At 44.1% G+C, this 19,121-nt stretch overlaps 1 protein-coding gene across 2 annotated transcripts; it reads left to right on the forward strand.

The window, feature by feature from the left end:
* The first annotated feature begins 3,034 nt into the window (after window positions 1-3,034).
* On the forward strand, window positions 3,035-19,121 carry cfap157 (cilia and flagella associated protein 157). 2 transcript variants are annotated; one of them, XM_065011479.1, is made up of 9 exons: window positions 3,035-3,632; window positions 4,030-4,301; window positions 6,044-6,197; window positions 6,288-6,555; window positions 6,714-6,844; window positions 7,370-7,520; window positions 10,525-10,703; window positions 13,822-13,980; window positions 18,295-19,121. In XM_065011479.1, exons 1-9 carry the CDS (start codon window positions 3,478-3,480, stop codon window positions 18,440-18,442), a joined length of 1,617 nt encoding a protein of 538 aa, XP_064867551.1. In that variant the 5' UTR covers window positions 3,035-3,477; the 3' UTR covers window positions 18,443-19,121. The 2 variants fall into 2 exon arrangements, with proteins under 2 accessions (XP_064867551.1, XP_064867552.1); XM_065011480.1 differs by having other exon boundaries at window positions 18,300-19,121.

Here is a 19,121-nt window from a genome sequence, read left to right on the forward strand (position 1 = left end):
AATATCCAGGGGAAGGAGATGGGATTGAATGGTAGGGAGTTTGGTCCAACAGTAGCTATTCTTGTAAATCCACCATGGCTACTCCTGCCTCCAGTAGTTGATCTAGAAGTGTTGGAGAGACTACAGAAAGATAGGGAGGGTGTTGATCCATCTGATTTTTTAAAGAGACGTATAGATACTGTGTATCAGGATTTTGTGGCCATTTACACAGATGTTTCAAAAGATCCAAGGAGAAACGAGTCAATATAACTCATTAATTACAAATAGGAGTCACTGAGTCACAATAAGAGAGGCTGAGCATCCTCCCTTGCCCTACCTCATCATAATGCCAGAGATCTAGGACTGTTGCATCCTCAGATCCTTCTCTCTCTCTCTATCTCACACACTACCAGTCAAATGTTTTGACACACCTACACATTCAAGGGTTTTTCTTTATTTTTTAAACAATTTTCTACATTGAAGAATAATAGTGAAGATATCAAAACTATGAAATACACATGGAATCATCTAATAACCAAAAAAGTGTTAAACAAATTAAAATATATTTTAGATTCTTCAAAGTAGCCACGCTTTGCCTTGACAAATTTGCACACTCTTGGCATACTCTTGCTTCATGCGGAATACTTTTCCAACAGTCTTGAATAGTTCCCACATATGCTGAGCACTTGTTGGCTTCCATCACTCTGTGGTCCAACTCATCCCAAACCATCCCAATTGGGTTGAAGTCTGGTGATTGTGGAGGCCATGTCATCTGATGCAGCACTTCATCACTCTCCTTGGTCAAAAAGCCCTTACTCAGCCTGGAGGTGTGTTGTGGGTCATTGTCCTGTTGAAAAATAAATGATAGTCCCACTAACCGAAAGCCAGATGGGATGGTGTATCACTGCAGAATGCTGTTGTAGCCATGCTGGTTAAGTGTGCCTTGAATTCTAAATAAATCACAGGCATTGTCACCAGCAAAGCACCCCCTCAGAATTACACCTCCTCCTCCATGCTTCATGGTGGGAACCACACATGTTGATATCATCCGTTCACCTACTCTGCGTGTTACCAAGAGTCAGAGGTTGGAACCAAAAATCTCAAATTTGGACTCATCAGACCAAAGGACAGAGTTCCACCTGTCTAATGTCCATTGTTTCTGTTTCTTGGCCCAAGCAAATCTCTTCTTCTTATTGGTGTCCTTTAGTAGTGGTTTCTTTGCAGTAGATGCTATTCAGTATATTATATTAGTATATTATATTAGTCCTATTTTCTGTTATAACATATGAAAAGTTATTAATATCTCTGTGCTTTCAGCAAGCAAAGCACACTATTGTTATTGCTCATACTTTTTATTGTTTATTATTCCTGACACTTTTTGGGACCTATTTCCTACAGTTTTACACTACATACACAATTCATACATCAAACTCCTGCAGAGCTGGATGCTGATGTGACATGCTGTGACTTCTTGGGGGGGATGTCTTCTACATCCTGAAATATATTTAGGGGGGGGGGGGGTGTTTATCATTATTGTTGTTATCAAACTTAACAACCTACTTAACTTACAGTACACTCTGTACATTGCAATGGAAGCACAGTGTGATTTCACTAAGGTATGTATAAATTATGAAATTCTCATCACTAGTGGATATAATGTTGTTTTGGTAAACCCATTCAATTGTGTGATTTTCTTTTTCAAAGGAAAATACGCAGCAAATTAGGCGATGGTGGTGCCTAGTTCTCCTGCAGAACGTTCCCATGCCGTAAGTCTTGAACATTACAAAAACGTTTCATTTGCATCCTTAAAATCACTTGTTTCACTGTAGCCAGACTGACCTGAATATATTGAATGTATGTAATGTATGTCATTCACTCACTAAGGTCTGAAGAAGAGAGGTTGAAAGATCAAAAAAGGTGGCAAAAACAAAGCACACTACAGGTAGGAGGTGTCATGATGAGTGGTATAGTCTTAAACCAATGTTTAAAGACTTCAACCCCAGCCCTCTCCAATATATTTCAGGATGATGTAGAAGATGTCCCCCCCTCCAAGAAGTCACAGCATGTCACATCAGTATACAGCTCTGTAGGATCAGGTACTAGGTAATAAGGCTATTAGCTAAATTAAGGTGCATTCTTGTACACACATCCCAAGAGGTTCCCTTACATTACTTAATGACCACAATCTGTTTTCTTTCTAGACGATACTGAAAACAAAATGCACGGCGAACTGGGAGCTGTAAACTGGGTATGTAGTCTACTGTGTTTAAGGCTGAAGGCTTGATGCATGGCAAGATATAATAGTTGTGATAACTTGTTGAGTAGTTATAGATAAAACCCCTTTAGTAATAGGGGCTTTTGTTTGCATGGTGGTATTGTGAAAGTGGGGTGTAATTTGACTTGATCACCTAATGAGGCTCTACTCATATTTATTCTTCCTTTTTCTTCAAGGAAGCAGATGTTCTTCAAATTGACACCCCTAGAGGCAGCAAGGTGGTGCGAACGACAAAACATTTAAAGGCACCGTTTCCCTCCCAGGTGTAATTGGGATGGACGGGGAAGACCGCATTACAACCCTTAAAGAACTACAGTTGTATGATGGCCTGGATGAAGAGGAACATATTATCCTCTAGGAACCGTTCATGTTCCAGCTACAGAGAGATGATGAGATGTTCTATGTGGAGGCAGTTGATGTTCTATGTGGAGGCAGTTGATGTTCTATGTGGAGGCAGTTGATGTTCTATGTGGAGGCAGTTGATGTTCTATGTGGAGGCAGTTGATGTTCTATGTGGAGGCAGTTGATGTTCTATGTGGAGGCAGTTGATATTCTATGTGGAGGCAGTTGACAACAAGAAAATGACTGTCTGCCTCTTTTGAGGAGTGGTCAAACTGTGTTTTTGTCTGCTGTGTTAATTGTTTCAATTGTTAATTGTGTTGTTTAGTAAAGATGACGTAGAAGTCACCCGAGTCTCTGATCTCTGTACTGGAGCTGGTATAACTTCATGTACAAAGCACATTCAGCTTGTCTGTATGGTATATTCTGTCACCATTTTCATGTGGAAAGTAAATAGCAGTATAAATCAGGACGGGTAGTATTTCAACAGTATGACAAGTCTGTTGTTCCCTGCAACAATATCAGTAGCTGGCCTCAAATATAGCATGAAGCAAAAAGCGTTACAACACATATGTTGGTACCACTTTATATAATATTTCTTATGATCTTCAAAAATGAAATACGTTTGTATTCAACGTGTGCCTTGCACAAACTTGTGTGTTTGTATTCAGTGTGGGACTGTCAAAACTCAGACGGACCAACAAAAAAGTGGGCGGGGTCAAACGTCGAGTCCGGCCCCAAACTGCACACTGCAGTCAGGGATACTTGGCGCAGACTAACATTCCAATTCAACGGGTCAGCACCTGACGTCATTCTCTTGGTAACAACGTGTGTTGTGGTTGCCGAGTTGTTTAATAGTGCAATCACAAAGTTTCATTGCAAATATGCCAAAAAAGAATGGAAAGAAAAGCGGAGATAAATCAACCAAAAAAGAGATCATTGGATTTGGAGACAAAACGTGTTTTGACGACGCATTGTCTGAAGGTGGAAAAGATTTCTACCGGTCGCAGATACGAGACTTGGAGGAACAATTGGAAAAGTGAGAGTTTTCATTGGGTGGTCCGCAAAGATAATTTCTATTCATATTTAGGCTAATCTCTGATCCTCTGAATAAGAAATAATGTTGCGAGTCAACACGCACTGACACCATCGGATTATTGTTGGAACAATATAACCATATAATGACAAAATAGAACCCATTGCCGTTATGAAAACTGCGGTGCATGTGCGTAAAATTGGCAATCAAACACGAATCAGTTAGGACTAATGCAAATCATAAAAATATGTGTTATTTACAAAATACTGCACATTAACGGTTAAAACAAAATACACCATAATAATATGAAACTAAATCATGAATATGAAACTAAATATTCCAATCAAGTTTCCATGACTGAATCCCACCATCATCCTATTTTCTCACTTCATATTTGCAGATATCAGCACAAATGTGATGAGTTGGAGGTGCAACAGAAGGACTTCTCCTCTCAGTATTTCACAGTTGAGAAGGAGAAGAAAGACATTGTGCTCTACCTGAAGCGCTCGCTGGCCCAGAAGGAGGATGAGCTCACAGACTTGTTGGAGAGACTGGTGGGACTGCAGCAGGCCAAGGATGCTGAGAAGGACTCCTTTGAGCTGCAGCTCAGTCAACTTCGCCAAGAGTTCCAGGAGAACAAGGACAAGCTCACCTCAGAGAACATGGTCCTTGGTAAGATACTAAGAACCTCGACACCATAACATTCCATCCACATGATCCACCACCAGACTTTTATTTAAAACCAGCTCTAAAATGTCTGATCATTTACAGTTGAAGTTGGACGTTTACATACACCTTCGCCAAATACATTTAAACTCAGTTTTTCACAATTCCTGACATTTAATCCTAGTAAAAAATCCCTGTCCTAGGTAAATGAGGATCACCACTTTATTTTAAGAATGTGAAATGTCAGAATAATAGTAGAGAGAATGATTTATTTCATCTTTTATTTCTTTCATCACATTCCCACATTCCAAGTTTACATACACTCAATTAGTATTTGGTAGCATTGCCTTTAAATTGTTTAACTTGGGTAAAACGTTTCGGGTATCCTTCCACAAGCTTCCCACAATAAGTTGGGTGAATTTTGGCCCATTCCTCCTGACAGAGCTGGTGTAACAGAATCAGGTTTGTAGGCCTCCTTGCTCACACACACTTTTTCAGTTCTGCCCACACATTTTCTATAGGATTGAGGTCAGGGTTTTGTGATGGTCACTCCAATACCTTGACTTTGTTGTCCTTAAAGCCATTTTTCCACAACTTTTGAAGTATGCTTGGGGTCATTGTCCATTTGGAAGACTATTTTGCGACCAAGCTTTAACTTCCTGACTGATGTCTTGAGATGTTGCTTCAATATATCCACATAATTTTCCTTTCCTCATGATGCCATCTATTTTGTGAAGTGCACCAGTCTCTCTTGCAGCAAAGCACCCCCACAACATGATGCTGCCACCCCCGTGCTTCACGGTTGGGATGTTGTTCTTCGGCTTGCAAGCATCCCCCTTTTTCCTCCAAACATAACGATGGTCATTATGGCCAAACAGTTCTATTTTTGTTTCATTAGACCAGAGGACATTTCTCCAAAAAGTACAATCTTTGTCCCCATGTGCAGTTACAAACTGTAGTCTGGCTTTTTTATGGCGGTTTTGGAGCAGTGGCTTCTTCCTTGCTGAGCGGTCTTTCAGGCTATGTCGATATAGGACTCATTTGATTGTGGATATAGATACTTTTGTACCTGTTTCCTCCATCATCTTCACATGGTCCTTTGCTGTTGTTCTGGGATGGATTTGCACTTTTCGCACCAAAGTACGTTCATCTCTAGGAGACAGAACGCGTCTTCTTCCTGAGCGGTATGACGGCTGTGTGGTCCCATGGTGTTTATACTTGCGTACTATTGTTTGTATAGATGAACGTGGTACCTTCAGGTGTTTGGAAATTGCTCCCAAGGATGAACCAGACTTGTGGAGGTCTACCATTTTTTTCAGTTGATTTTCCCATGATGTCAAGCAATGAGTTTGAAGGTAGGCCTTGAAATACATCCACAGGTACACCTCCAATTGACTCAAATTATGTCAATTAGCCTATCATACGTTTCTAAAGCCGTGACATCATTTTCTGGAATTTTCCAAGCTATTCAAAGACACAGTCAACTTAGTGTATGTAAACTTCTGACCCACTGGAATTGTGATACAGTGAATTATAAGTGAAATAATCTGTCCATAAACAATTGTTGGAAAAATTACATATGTCATGCACAAAGTAGATGTCCTAACGGAATTGCCAAAACTATAGTTTGTTAACAAGCAAATTTGTGGAGTGGATTGAAAAACAAGTTTTAATGACTCCAATCTAAGTGTGTGTAAACTTCCGACTTCAACTGTAATTGTATTACTCCTATCTCCATCCCCATGCAGCGGGTAAGCTAGCAGCTCTCGAGGAGTTCCGTGTGCAAAAGGAGGAGCTGATGGCCCACTTGGAAGGCCTGGAGGAGCAGCTTGGGAAGCAGAGACAGGAGCACCACACAGTCATCTACAGCCTGGAGAGGAAGGCTGTGCTGGACAATGACAGGTCAATGTCATTATGTTAAGAAGCCATTTGTACACTATGATCTGGTCATGAGCTCCTGCTCATGCTGTCCTCCCTCCCTGCCTCCTCTAGACTAAAGAAGGAGATGCAGCAGCACGTGGCAGCGGTGGCAGCCGAGTTTCGGCGCGTGTCGGACAGGAAGATGCCAGAGACGACCATGAGGGCCATCCACGAGAATGTGTCTGTGACGGCCCAGCTTAGTCAGCTGTCAGACAAGAGCAAGCAGCTGCTGGAGGAGAACGAGGATCTGAGGGATAAAGAGAAGCATATCCGCAGAGAGATGGAGGTCCTGGAGCCCTTGTTCAACAAGATGACCCGTAAGAGCCTCAGCAACCAGAAGGTACTGTGGAGGGATAAGGGGTGAGAGCGATGATTGTCATGATTGTAAGCTTGCATGATTTTGGTCCACATGATAATGACAGGACCTGTCTGAAGCCTGATTTGATTGCTGACAGGTTACCCTGCTCTTCCTCTCTGCTCCTCTTCTCTTTTCATCAGGTGATCCATCAGCTCACAGAGAAGTGTAAGCAGATGCAGGCTGAGCTGGAAGAGTATGCTAGGGCTCAAGAGGAGCATCAACAACTGCAGAAGGATCATGTTGTACTGCTGGCAGAGATGCATGCCCTAAGGTCTGATGTTTCCATTCAGAATTCAAAAATACTCGAGTTCCTGTTTTGTACATCAGGGGTCCACAATTCTGGTCCTGGTAAACCGCAGTGTCTGCTGGTTTTGTTCCTTGTCATTCAGTGACTGTTCTCTGAGCAGTCAGTGTAATTTACTGATCAATGCCTTGGAGAAACCAAAACCAGCAGGACTGAGGCCCTGTACATGATTTAATTAGTATTTTGCCTGGCTAACTGACATTAATGTGTAACAATGATACAGTATATCTTATTCATGTCAAAGAAATAATAATTCATTCAGCCTGTGACTGTGACATTTAAATGTCAGGTGCTCCCCTAGTCAGTTTATTGTTACACGAAGGCCTCAAATGCCAGCGACGAGTGAGAGATATGTTCTCTCTATTGAATTTCAATGGAACTGCATGCATGGAACTTCCTGAAAAGTATGATTCCTGTCTTTTGTTTTTAACCCAATTGATATTGAAGAACTGAATTAGTAATTAACCCCAACCTTCTGGTTTGTTCCTACAGGCAGGTGCAGGCCTCTCTGTTGGAGGAGACAGGGAGGAACTGTGCCGAGGCAAACAGGCTGGGGAGAGCGCTGGAGGAGGAGAGGGACGTGAGAGGACAACTGGAGACCATCCTACAGGCGGCTGCATTCGCCCTGAAACAGGCCCTCATGGTAAAGAAGTGCTAGGAATCAAAATCATAGCAGTGTAAACCAAAGGCTTTGCTCACCTGAGGTAGAGTATCTCATGATAAGCTGTAGACCACACTATCTAACTAGAGAGTTTTCATTTGTATTTTTTGTAGCTGTCTACATACCACCATAGACTGATGCTAGCACTAAGACCGCAATGAATGAGCTGTATTCCGCCAAGCAAACAGGAAAACGCTCACCCAGAGGCGGCACACCTAGTAGCCTGGGGCTTTAATGCAGGGAAACTTAAATCTGTCTTACCAAATTTCTATCAGCATGTTAAATGGGCAACCAGAGGGAAAACAACTCTGGACCACCTTTACTCCACACACAGAGACTCATACAAAGCTCTCCCTCACCCTCCTTTTGGTTTATCTGACCGTAATTCTATCCTCCTGATTCTTGCTTACAAGCAAAAATTAAAGCAGGAAGCACCAGTGACTCAATCAATAAAAAAGTGGTCAGATGAAGCAGATTAAAGCTACAGGACTGTTTTGCTAGGATAGACTGGAATATGTTCCGGGATTCCTCCAATGGCATTGAGGAGTACACCACATCAGTCATTTGCTTCATCAATAAGTGCATCGATGACGTCGTCCCCACAGTGACCGTACCCCCAACCAGAAGCCATGGATTACAGGCAACATCCGCACTGAGCTAAAGGCTAGAGCTGCCGCTTTCAAGGAGCGGGACTCTAACCCGGAAGCTGATAAGAAATCCTGCTATGCCCTCCAACGAACCATCAAACAAGCAAAGTGTCAATACAGGACTAAGATCAAATTGTACTACACTGGCTCTGACGCTTGTTGGATGTGTCAGGGCTTGCAAACTATTACAGACTACAAAGGGAAGCACAGCCGAGAGCTGCCCAGTGACACCAGCCTACCAGATGAGCTAAACTACTTCTATGCTCGATTCGAGGCAAATAACACTGAAACGTGCATGAGAGCACCAGCTGTTCCAGAAGACTGTGTGATCACGCCCACGCCCCGCCCCAGCCGATGTAAACCTTTAAACAGGTCAACATTCACAAGGCCGCAGGGCTAGACGGATTACCAGGACGTGTACTGTGCGAGCATGCGCTGACCAACTGGCAAGTGTCTTCACTGACAATTTCAACCTCACCCTGTCTGGGTCTGTAATACCAACATGTTTTAAGCAGACCAGCATAGTCCCTGTGCCCAAGAACACTACAGTAACCTGCTAAATGACTACCGATCCGTAGCACTCAAGTCTGTAGCCATGAAGTGCTTTGAAAGGCTGGTCATTGCTCACATCAACACCATTATCCCAGAAACTCCAGACCCACTGTAATTTGCATACCACCCTGACAGGTCCATAGATTATGCAATCTCTATTTCACTCCACACTGCCCTTTCCCATCTGGACAAAAGGAACATCTATGTGAGAATGCTATTCATTGACTACAGCTCAGCGTTCAACACCATAGTGCCCTCAAAGCTAATCAATAAGCTAAGGACCCTGGGACTAAACACCTCCCTCTGCAACTGGATCCAGGTGGTAAGGGTAGGTAACAACACATCCGCTACATTGATCCTCAACACAGGGGCCCCTCAGGGGTACGTGCTCAGTCCCCTGCTGTACTCCCTGTTCACTCATGACTGCACTGCCAAGCACGACTCCAACACCATCATTAAGTTTGCCGATGACACAACAGTGGTAGGCCTGATCAATGACGAGAAAGCCTATAGGGAGGAGGTCAGGACAACAACCTTTCCCTCAACATGATCAAGACAAAGGAGATGATTGTGGACTACAGGAAAAAGAAGACCGAGCACACCCCCATTCTCATCGACGGGGCTGTAGTGGAGCAGGTTGAGAGCTTGAAGGTCCTTGGTGTCCACATCACCAACAAACTAACATGGTCCAAGCACACCAAGACAGTCATGAGGAGGGCATGACAAAACCTATTCCCCCTCAGGAGACTGAAACGATTTGGCATGGGTCCTCAGATCCTCAAAAGGTTTTACAGCTGCACCATCAAGAGCATCCTGACTAGCTGCATCACTTCCTGGCATAGAAACTGCTCGGCCTCCGACCGCAAGGCACGACAGAGGATAGTGCGTACGGCCCAGTACATCACCGGGGCCAAGCTTCCTGCCATCCAGGACCTCTATACCAGGCGGTGTCAGAGGAAGGCCCTAAAAATTGTCAGACTCCAGCCACCCTAGTCATTGACTGTTCTCTCTGCTACTGCATAGCAAGCGGTACCGGAGCGCCAAGTCTAGGTCCAAGAGGCTTCTAAACAGCTTCTGGGTAGCCATTTGATTAGATGTTCATCTGATCAAATGGCTACCCAGACTGTTTGCATTGCCCCCCCTCCCCCTTTTACACCGCTGATACTCTCTGTTGTTATCATCTATGCATAATCCATTTAATAACTCTACCTACATGTACATATTACCTCAACTAACCGGTGCCCCCGCACATTGACTCTGTACCGGTACCCCCCTCTGTATATAGTCTCGCTATTGTTATTTTACTGCTGCTCTTTAATTACTTGTTACCTTTATTTCTTATTCTTATTCATATATTTTTTTAAACTGTATTGTTGGTTAGGGGCTCGTAAGTAAGCATTTCCCTGTAAGGTCTACACCTGTTGTATTTGGCGCATGGGACTAATACGATTTGATCTAAAAAGGACTTAACTTATTTTTTCAATTGAGATTTTTTCTAAAATTCACTGAGGATGGTTCTCCCCTTCCTCCACTGGTGTAAACATTGCATGCGTGTAGATAGTCTTCTATGTATTATAAACTGTTTCCTGACGCAATTATTGTGTCATTACATTGTAGTTATGAGTCAGAATTTTGTTACTTTAGTTATAAACACGTGTGTAAAATGTTTCCACATTGAGATGAGTAATTAACACTTGTGGTTAGATTTACCTCGCATTTGCTCACCAGTTGGAAATGTCACATTGCGATTAGTAGCACTAACGTAACTCCTTCGCCTATCCTAACAGGAGGTGCCTAAAGAGGAGGACTCTGAGGTGAAGACTCTGGTCCGGAGGAACCAAATGATGCAGAAGCTGTTGGCTGTGTTGGACAGTGCTGCTCTGTTGGGGAAAGGGCCTGCCATGAAGGACTTCATCCCAGAGGGAGACTCCCTCCACGAGCTCAAGACCGGCCCTGGCCCAGGAAGGTACTGGAGGCTGCCTACATACTGCCTTCCTCTCATCTAATGCTAGTGTAGAAGATGTGAGCTAGTGCACTAGTAACCATTGTGCAGGTTTACTCTGTACATTAGCACAGTCTTGGAGAAAGCTGTCAATACAGAACTACAGCATCATAATTATTCCATAACAATTACTGTTTATTTTTTTATGTTGCAAGAGCTAGTACATTGTTGCCATATGGTATGATTATCAAGAAGCTCAAGATTCACTACATGGTCAACATCATCCAACATCTCATTCCAAAATAATGACCATTAATATGGAGTTGGCCCTCACTTTGCTACTATAACAGCCTCCACTCTTCTGGGAAGGCTTTCCACTAGATGTTGGAACATTGCTGCGGGGACTTGCTTCCATTCAGCCACAAGAACATTAGTGAGGTCGGGCACAGATGTTAGGCTCGCAGTCGGCACTCCAATTCATCCCTAAGGTGTTCGATACGATGGGATTGAGGTCAGGGCTCTGTGCAGGCCAGTCAAGTTTTTGCACACCGATCTCGACAAACCATTTCTGTATGGAGCCCACTTGTCCACGGGGGCATTGTCATGCTGAAACAGGAAAGGGCCTTCCTCAAACTATTGCCACAAAGCACAGAATAGTCTAGAATGTCATTGTATGATGGCGTTAAGATTTCCCTTCACTGGAACTAAAGGTCCCAAACCATGAAAAACAACCCCATACCATTATTCCTCCTCCCCCAAACTTTACATTTGGCACTATGCATTGGGGTAGGTAGCGTTCTCCTGGCATCTGCCAAACCCAAATTCGTCCATCGGTCTGCCAGATGGTGAAGTATGATTCATCACTCCAGAGAATGCGTTTCCACTGCTCCAGAGTCCATTGTCGGCGAGCTTTACACCACTCCAGCCGTCGTTTGTCATTGCACATGGTGATCGTAGGCTTGTGTCCAGCTGCTCGGCTATGGAAACCCATTTCATGAAGCTCCCGACGAACAGTTCTTGTGCTGACGTTGCTTCCAGAGGCAGTTTGGAACTCGGTAGTGAGTGTTGCAACCGAGTACAGACAATTTTAAGCGGTCCGTGCTTCAGCACTCAGCAGTCCTGTTCTGTGAGCTTATGTGGCCTACCACTTCGCGGCTGAGCTGTTGTTGTGCCTAGACATTTCCACTTCACAATAACAGCAAGTTAGTGTTGACCAGGGCAGCTCTAGCAGGGCAGAAATGTGTTGAACTGACTTGTTGGAAAGGTGGCATCCTATGACGGTACCACATTGAAAGTCACTGAGCTCTTCAGTAAGGCCATGCAACTGCCAATGTTTGTCTATGGAGATTGCATGGCATGTGCTTGATTTTATACACCTGTCAGCAACGGTTGTGGCTAAAATAGCCAAATCCACCAATTTTGAAAAAGTGTCCACATACTTTTGTATATACAGTGCCTTGCGAAAGTATTCGGCCCCCTTGAACTTTGCGACCTTTTGCCACATTTCAGGCTTCAAACATAAAGATATAAAACTGTATTTTTTTGTGAAGAATCAACAACAAGTGGGACACAATCATGAAGTGGAACGACATTTATTGGATATTTCAAACTTTTTTAACAAATCAAAAACTGAAAAATTGGGCGTGCAAAATTATTCAGCCCCCTTAAGTTAATACTTTGTAGCGCCACCTTTTGCTGCGATTACAGCTGTAAGTCGCTTGGGGTATGTCTCTATCAGTTTTGCACATCGAGAGACTGACATTTTTTCCCATTCCTCCTTGCAAAACAGCTCGAGCTCAGTGAGGTTGGATGGAGAGCATTTGTGAACAGCAGTTTTCAGTTCTTTCCACAGATTCTCGATTGGATTCAGGTCTGGACTTTGACTTGGCCATTCTAACACCTGGATATGTTTATTTTTGAACCATTCCATTGTAGATTTTGCTTTATGTTTTGGATCATTGTCTTGTTGGAAGACAAATCTCCGTCCCAGTCTCAGGTCTTTTGCAGACTCCATCAGGTTTACTTCCAGAATGGTCCTGTATTTGGCTCCATCCATCAATTTTAACCATCTTCCCTGTCCCTGCTGAAGAAAAGCAGGCCCAAACCATGATGCTGCCACCACCATGTTTGACAGTGGGGATGATGTGTTCAGGGTGATGAGCTGTGTTGCTTTTACGCCAAACATAACGTTTTGCATTGTTGCCAAAAAGTTCAATTTTGGTTTCATCTGACCAGAGCACCTTCTTCCACATGTTTGGTGTGTCTCCCAGGTGGCTTGTGGCAAACTTTAAACGACACTTTTTATGGATATCTTTAAGAAATGGCTTTCTTCTTGCCACTCTTCCATAAAGGCCAGATTTGTGCAATATATGACTGATTGTTGTCCTATGGACAGAGTCTCCCACATCAGCTGTAGATCTCTGCAGTTCATCCAGAGTGATCATGGGCCTCTTGGCTGCATCTCTGATCAGTCTTCTCCTTGTATGAGCTGAAAGTTTAGAGGGACGGCTAGGTCTTGGTAGATTTGCAGTGGTCTGATACTCCTTCCATTTCAATATTATCGCTTGCACAGTGCTCCTTGGGATGTTTAAAGCTTGGGAAATCTTTTTGTATCCAAATCCGGCTTTAAACTTCTTCACAACAGTATCTCAGACCTGCCTGGTGTGTTCCTTGTTCTTCATGATGCTCTCTGCGCTTTTAACGGACCTCTGAGACTATCACAGTGCAGGTGCATTTATACGGAGACTTGATTACACACAGGTGGATTGTATTTATCATCATTAGTCATTTAGGTCAACATTGGATCATTCAGAGATCCTCACTGAACTTCTGGAGAGAGTTTGCTGCACTGAAAGTAAAGGGGCTGAATAATTTTGCACGCCCAATTTTTCAGTTTTTGATTGTTAAAAAAGTTTGAAATATCCAATAAATGTCGTTCCACTTCATGATTGTGTCCCACTTGTTGTTGATTCTTCACAAAAAAATACAGTTTTATATCTTTATGTTTGAAGCCTGAAATGTGGCAAAAGGTCGCAAAGTTCAAGGGGGCCGAATACTTTCGCAAGGCACTGTATAGTGTATTTCTCTAACTCACTATGTTTCTTAAATGACATGCATACCTGTCTCCTACACCCTCCTCCAGATCATCAGGGCTTATTGGTCCTCTTCTCAAGGACACCACCCAGCTGTCTCACTTCAAGACAGGAGACCTGGGCCTCGTACCGCGACGGACACATAACTACAACAACATCCTGTCCAAGATGGGACCCCTCTCCAAGAGCACCCGCCTTCAACTGCACAGGTGATTGAGCTGCAAAACTACTATTAGATTAGGAAATACAATGTCATCAGTGTATATATTAATATATATTGTAACTTAGTTACAGTAGATAATGTTTTTATTGTGGGGAATGTTTTTATTCAATTCAATGGTCAGAGGGATGTTTCATGTTAAGTGGATTTTTTTATTTTTTTATTTTTTTATTTTTTTATTTCACCTTTATTTAACCAGGCAGGCTAGTTGAGAACAAGTTCTCATTTGCAACTGCGACCTGGCCAAGATAAAGCATAGCAGTGTGAACAGACAACACAGAGTTACACATGGAGTAAACAATTAACAAGTCAATAACACAGTAGAAAAAAAATGGGCAGTCTATATACAATGTGTGCAAAAGGCATGAGGTAGGCAAATAATACAATTTTGCAGATTAACACTGGAGTGATGAATGATCAGATGGTCATGTACAGGTAGAGATATTGGTGTGCAAAAGAGCAGAAAAGTAAATAAAAAATAAATAAAATAAAAAACAGTATAAAAACAGTATGGGAATGAGGTAGGTGAAAATGGGTGGGCTATTTACCAATAGACTATGTACAGCTGCAGCGATCGGTTAGCTGCTCGGATAGCTGATGTTTGAAGTTGGTGAGGGAGATAAAAGTCTCCAACTTCAGCGATTTTTGCAGTTCGTTCCAGTCACAGGCAGGAGAGTACTGGAACGAAAGGCGGCCAAATTAGGTGTTGGCTTTAGGGATGATCAGTGAGATACACCTGCTGGAGCGCGTGCTACGGATGGGTGTTGCCATCGTGACCAGTGAACTGAGATAAGGCGGAGCTTTACCTAGCATGGACTTGTAGATGACCTGGAGCCAGTGGGTCTGGCGACGAATATGTAGCGAGGGCCAGCCGACTAGAGCATACAAGTCGCAGTGGTGGGTGGTATAAGGTGCTTTGGTGACAAAACGGATGGCACTGTGATAGACTGCATCCAGTTTGCTGAGTAGAGTGTTGGAAGCCATTTTGTAGATGACATCGCCGAAGTCGAGGATTGGTAGGATAGTCAGTTTTACTAGGGTAAGCTTGGCGGCGTGGGTGAAGGAGGCTTTGTTGCGGAATAGAAAGCCGACTCTTGATTTGATTTTCGATTGGAGATGTTTGATGTGAGTCTGGAAGGAGAGTTTGCAGTCTAGACAGACACCTAGGTACTTATAGATGTCCACATATTCAAGGTCGGAACCATCCAGGGTGGTGATGCTAGTCGGGCATGCGGATGCAGGCAGCGATCGGTTGAAAAGCATGCATTTGGTTTTACTCGCGTTTAAGAGCAGTTGGAGGCCACGGAAGGAGTGCTGTATGGCATTGAAGCTCGTTTGGAGGTTAGATAGCACAGTGTCCAATGACGGGCCGAAAGTATATAGAATGGTGTCGTCTGCGTAGAGGTGGATCAGGGAATCGCCCGCAGCAAGAGCAACATCATTGATATATACAGAGAAAAGAGTCGGCCCGAGAATTGAACCCTGTGGCACCCCCATAGAGACTGCCAGAGGACCGGACAGCATGCCCTCCGATTTGACACACTGAACACTGTCTGCAAAGTAATTGGTGAACCAGGCAAGGCAGTCATCCGAGAAACCGAGGCTATTGAGTCTGCCGATAAGAATATGGTGATTGACAGAGTCGAAAGCCTTGGCGAGGTCGATGAAGACGGCTGCACAGTACTGTCTTTTATCGATGGCGGTTATGATATCGTTTAGTACCTTGAGCGTGGCTGAGGTGCACCCGTGACCGGCTCGGAAACCAGATTGCACAGCGGAGAAGGTACGGTGGGATTCGAGATGGTCAGTGACCTGTTTGTTGACTTGGCTTTCGAAGACCTTAGATAGGCAGGGCAGGATGGATATAGGTCTATAGCAGTTTGGGTCCAGGGTGTCTCCCCCTTTGAAGAGGGGGATGACTGCGGCAGCTTTCCAATCCTTGGGGATCTCAGACGATATGAAAGAGAGGTTGAACAGGCTGGTAATAGGGGTTGCGACAATGGCGGCAGATAGTTTCAGAAATAGAGGGTCCAGATTGTCAAGCCCAGCTGATTTGTACGGGTCTAGGTTTTGCAGCTCTTTCAGAACATCTGCTATCTGGATTTGGGTAAAGGAGAACCTGGAGAGGCTTGGGCGAGGAGCTGCGGGGGGCGGAGCTGTTGGCCGAGGTTGTAGTAGCCAGGCGGAAAGCATGGCCAGCCGTTGAGAAGTGCTTATTGAAGCTTTCGATAATCGTGGATTTATCGGTGGAGACCGTGTTACCTAGCCTCAGTGCAGTGGGCAGCTGGGAGGAGGTGCTCTTGTTCTCCATGGACTTCACAGTGTCCCAGAACTTTTTGGAGTTGGAGCTACAGGATGCAAACTTCTGCCTGAAGAAGCTGGCCTTAGCTTTCCTGACTGACTGCGTGTATTGGTTCCTGACTTCCCTGAACAGTTGCATATCACGGGGACTATTCGATGCTATTGCAGTCCGCCACAGGATGTTTTTGTGCTGGTCGAGGGCAGTCAGGTCTGGAGTGAACCAAGGGCTGTATCTGTTCTTGGTTCTGCATTTTTTGAACGGAGCATGCTTATCTAAAATGGTGAGGAAGTTACTTTTAAAGAATGACCAGGCATCCTCAACTGACGGGATGAGGTCAATGTCCTTCCAGGATACCCGGGCCAGGTCGATTAGAAAGGCCTGCTCACAGAAGTGTTTTAGGGAGCGTTTGACAGTGATGAGGGGTGGTCGTTTGACTGCGGCTCCGTGGCGGATACAGGCAATGAGGCAGTGATCGCTGAGATCCTGGTTGAAGACAGCGGAGGTGTATTTGGAGGGCCAGTTGGTCAGGATGACGTCTATGAGGGTGCCCTTGTTTACAGAGTTAGGGTTGTACCTGGTGGGTTCCTTGATGATTTGAGTGAGATTGAGGGCATCTAGCTTACATTGTAGGACTGCCGGGGTGTTAAGCATATCCCAGTTTAGGTCACCTAACAGAACAAACTCTGAAGCTAGATGGGGGCGATCAATTCACAAATGGTGTCCAGGGCACAGCTGGGAGCTGAGGGTGGTCGGTAGTAGCAGGCGGCAACAGTGAGAGACTTATTTCTGGAGAGGGTAATTTTCAAAATTAGTAGTTCGAACTGTTTGGGTATGGACCTGGAAAGTATGACATTACTTTGCAGGCTATCTCTGCAGTAGACTGCAACTCCGCCCCCTTTGGCAGTTCTATCTTGACGGAAGATGTTATAGTTGGGTATGGAAATCTCTGAATTTTTGGTGGCCTTCCTGAGCCAGGATTCAGACACGGCAAGGACATCAGGGTTAGCAGAGTGTGCTAAAGCAGTGAGTAAAACAAACTTGGGGAGGAGGCTTCTGATGTTGACATGCATAAAACCAAGGCTTTTTCGATCACAGAAGTCAACAAATGAGGGTACCTGGGGACATGCAGGGCCTGGGTTTACCTCCACATCACCCGCGGAACAGAGAAGGAGTAGTATGAGGGTGCGGCTAAAGGCTATCAAAACTGGTCGCCTAGAGCGTTGGGGGCAGAGGATAAGAGGAGCAGGTTTCTGGGCATGGTAGAATATATTCAGGGCATAATGCGCAGACAGGGGTATGGTGGGGTGCGGGTACAGCGGAGTTAGGCCCAGGCACTGGGTGATGATGAGAGAGGTTGTATCTCTGGACATGCTGGTTGTAATGGGTGAGGTCACCGCATGTGTGGGAGGTGGGACAAAGGAGGTAACAGGGGTATGCAGAGTGGGTCTAGGGGCTCCATTGTGAACTAAAACAATGATAACTAACCTGAACAACAGTATACAAGGCATATTGACATCTGAGAGAGACATACAGCGAGGCATACAGTAATCACAGGTGTTGAATTTGGAAAGCTAGCTAAAAACAGTAGGCGAGGCTAATCCGCTAGCACAACAAACAGCAGGTAAAATGGCGTTGACTAGGCAACGGGGCCGACAGGTAAGACAAACAAGCAGAAAGGAGTACCGTGATTAATGGACAGTCCAGCGTGCGTCAGCTATGTAGCCAAGAGATCAGTGTCCAGGGGGCAGCGGTGGATGGGCAGGGAGGCTGGGCTGGCGAGTGTTATCCAGGTTTTTAAAAAACTAACAATGACTAAATAGCTTGTAGCTAGTTAGCTGGTTAGCGTCTGGAGGTTCTTGAGTGTGTCATAAAAATAAAAATAAGAGTAAAAGTAATAGCGATTCCGTATCACATTGGGTGAGGCAGGTTTCCGGAAGGTATAAACAAATGTAAAACGATTTGTGTCAATGTATTGGTGACCGTAGTGCCTCTGTTTGTCAGGAAAGTCTCACCACCACAGAAGAGGACCAGCCCATCCAAACCCTCTGGTCCAGCTCCTCCATTCAGGGACCCTCCCAGAGGGAGCCTGCTTTCCCCCCACAGGCCCTCTCCAACCAGGGGCAGCGCCGCTGAACCCATCCTCAGATAGGCAGGACTGGGACTGGGATTTAAACCCCTTTTAATGGGACATTTCAACAAAAAATAAATGTTGCTACATGGTTATGCTCACTTTTTGGAAAGACATGACTAATTCTGTTTCTTTTCCAGCCACTAGGTGGCAGGAGCAACTCTTAAAATATGTTGTACTGAAGCAGACAGACCAGACACTATAATTTTATCTCTAGAAATCTAATAAAGGCTCTGTTATTTTGTGTTATGATTTAGGTCAAATTTATTTGGAGACTAAAACCAAACAATAAACATTAGAAATGTATACTCAAAATAATAAAGGTGATACTGTAACAAAGCCAATTGTCCATCTACTAAATCCAGTATGTAGTTCATGAAGTAATAAACAGAGGAAAATACTTTAAAAATGCTGATCTTTATAAGGCTGATTTTACAAGGTTCAATGGTTGTTATGAGGACAGAATGTGGGCTGTTGTACTGTACATCTTTTACATTAAGTGAAGTCTGGTGTTTGACATTGTCAAAGTCTCTATAATGCAAATAAACAAAGTCTATGAGGACATCTGGTTTATCAAATTAAATTGGGCCCATCACTGCATTACCATCTACCTTTTGAGATGTAAGCTTGTTAATTTATTAGGGTTACATTTTCACTTGTTCAGACGAATAAAAGCTGTCATTGCACACCATGTACACTA

The sequence above is a fragment of the Oncorhynchus nerka genome, linkage group LG27 (assembly GCF_034236695.1).
Source record: "Oncorhynchus nerka isolate Pitt River linkage group LG27, Oner_Uvic_2.0, whole genome shotgun sequence".
NCBI classification, from domain to species: domain Eukaryota; kingdom Metazoa; phylum Chordata; class Actinopteri; order Salmoniformes; family Salmonidae; genus Oncorhynchus; species Oncorhynchus nerka.

Coding starts and splice junctions, on each gene's coding strand:
- cfap157 (XM_065011479.1), top strand. CDS start 3,478: ATGCCAAAAAAGAATGGAAAGAAAAGCGGAGATAAATCAACCAAAAAA. Junction 3,633..4,029: donor TTGGAGGAACAATTGGAAAA/GTGAGAGTTTTC, acceptor TCATATTTGCAG/ATATCAGCACAAATGTGATG. Junction 6,845..7,369: donor GCAGAGATGCATGCCCTAAG/GTCTGATGTTTC, acceptor TTGTTCCTACAG/GCAGGTGCAGGCCTCTCTGT.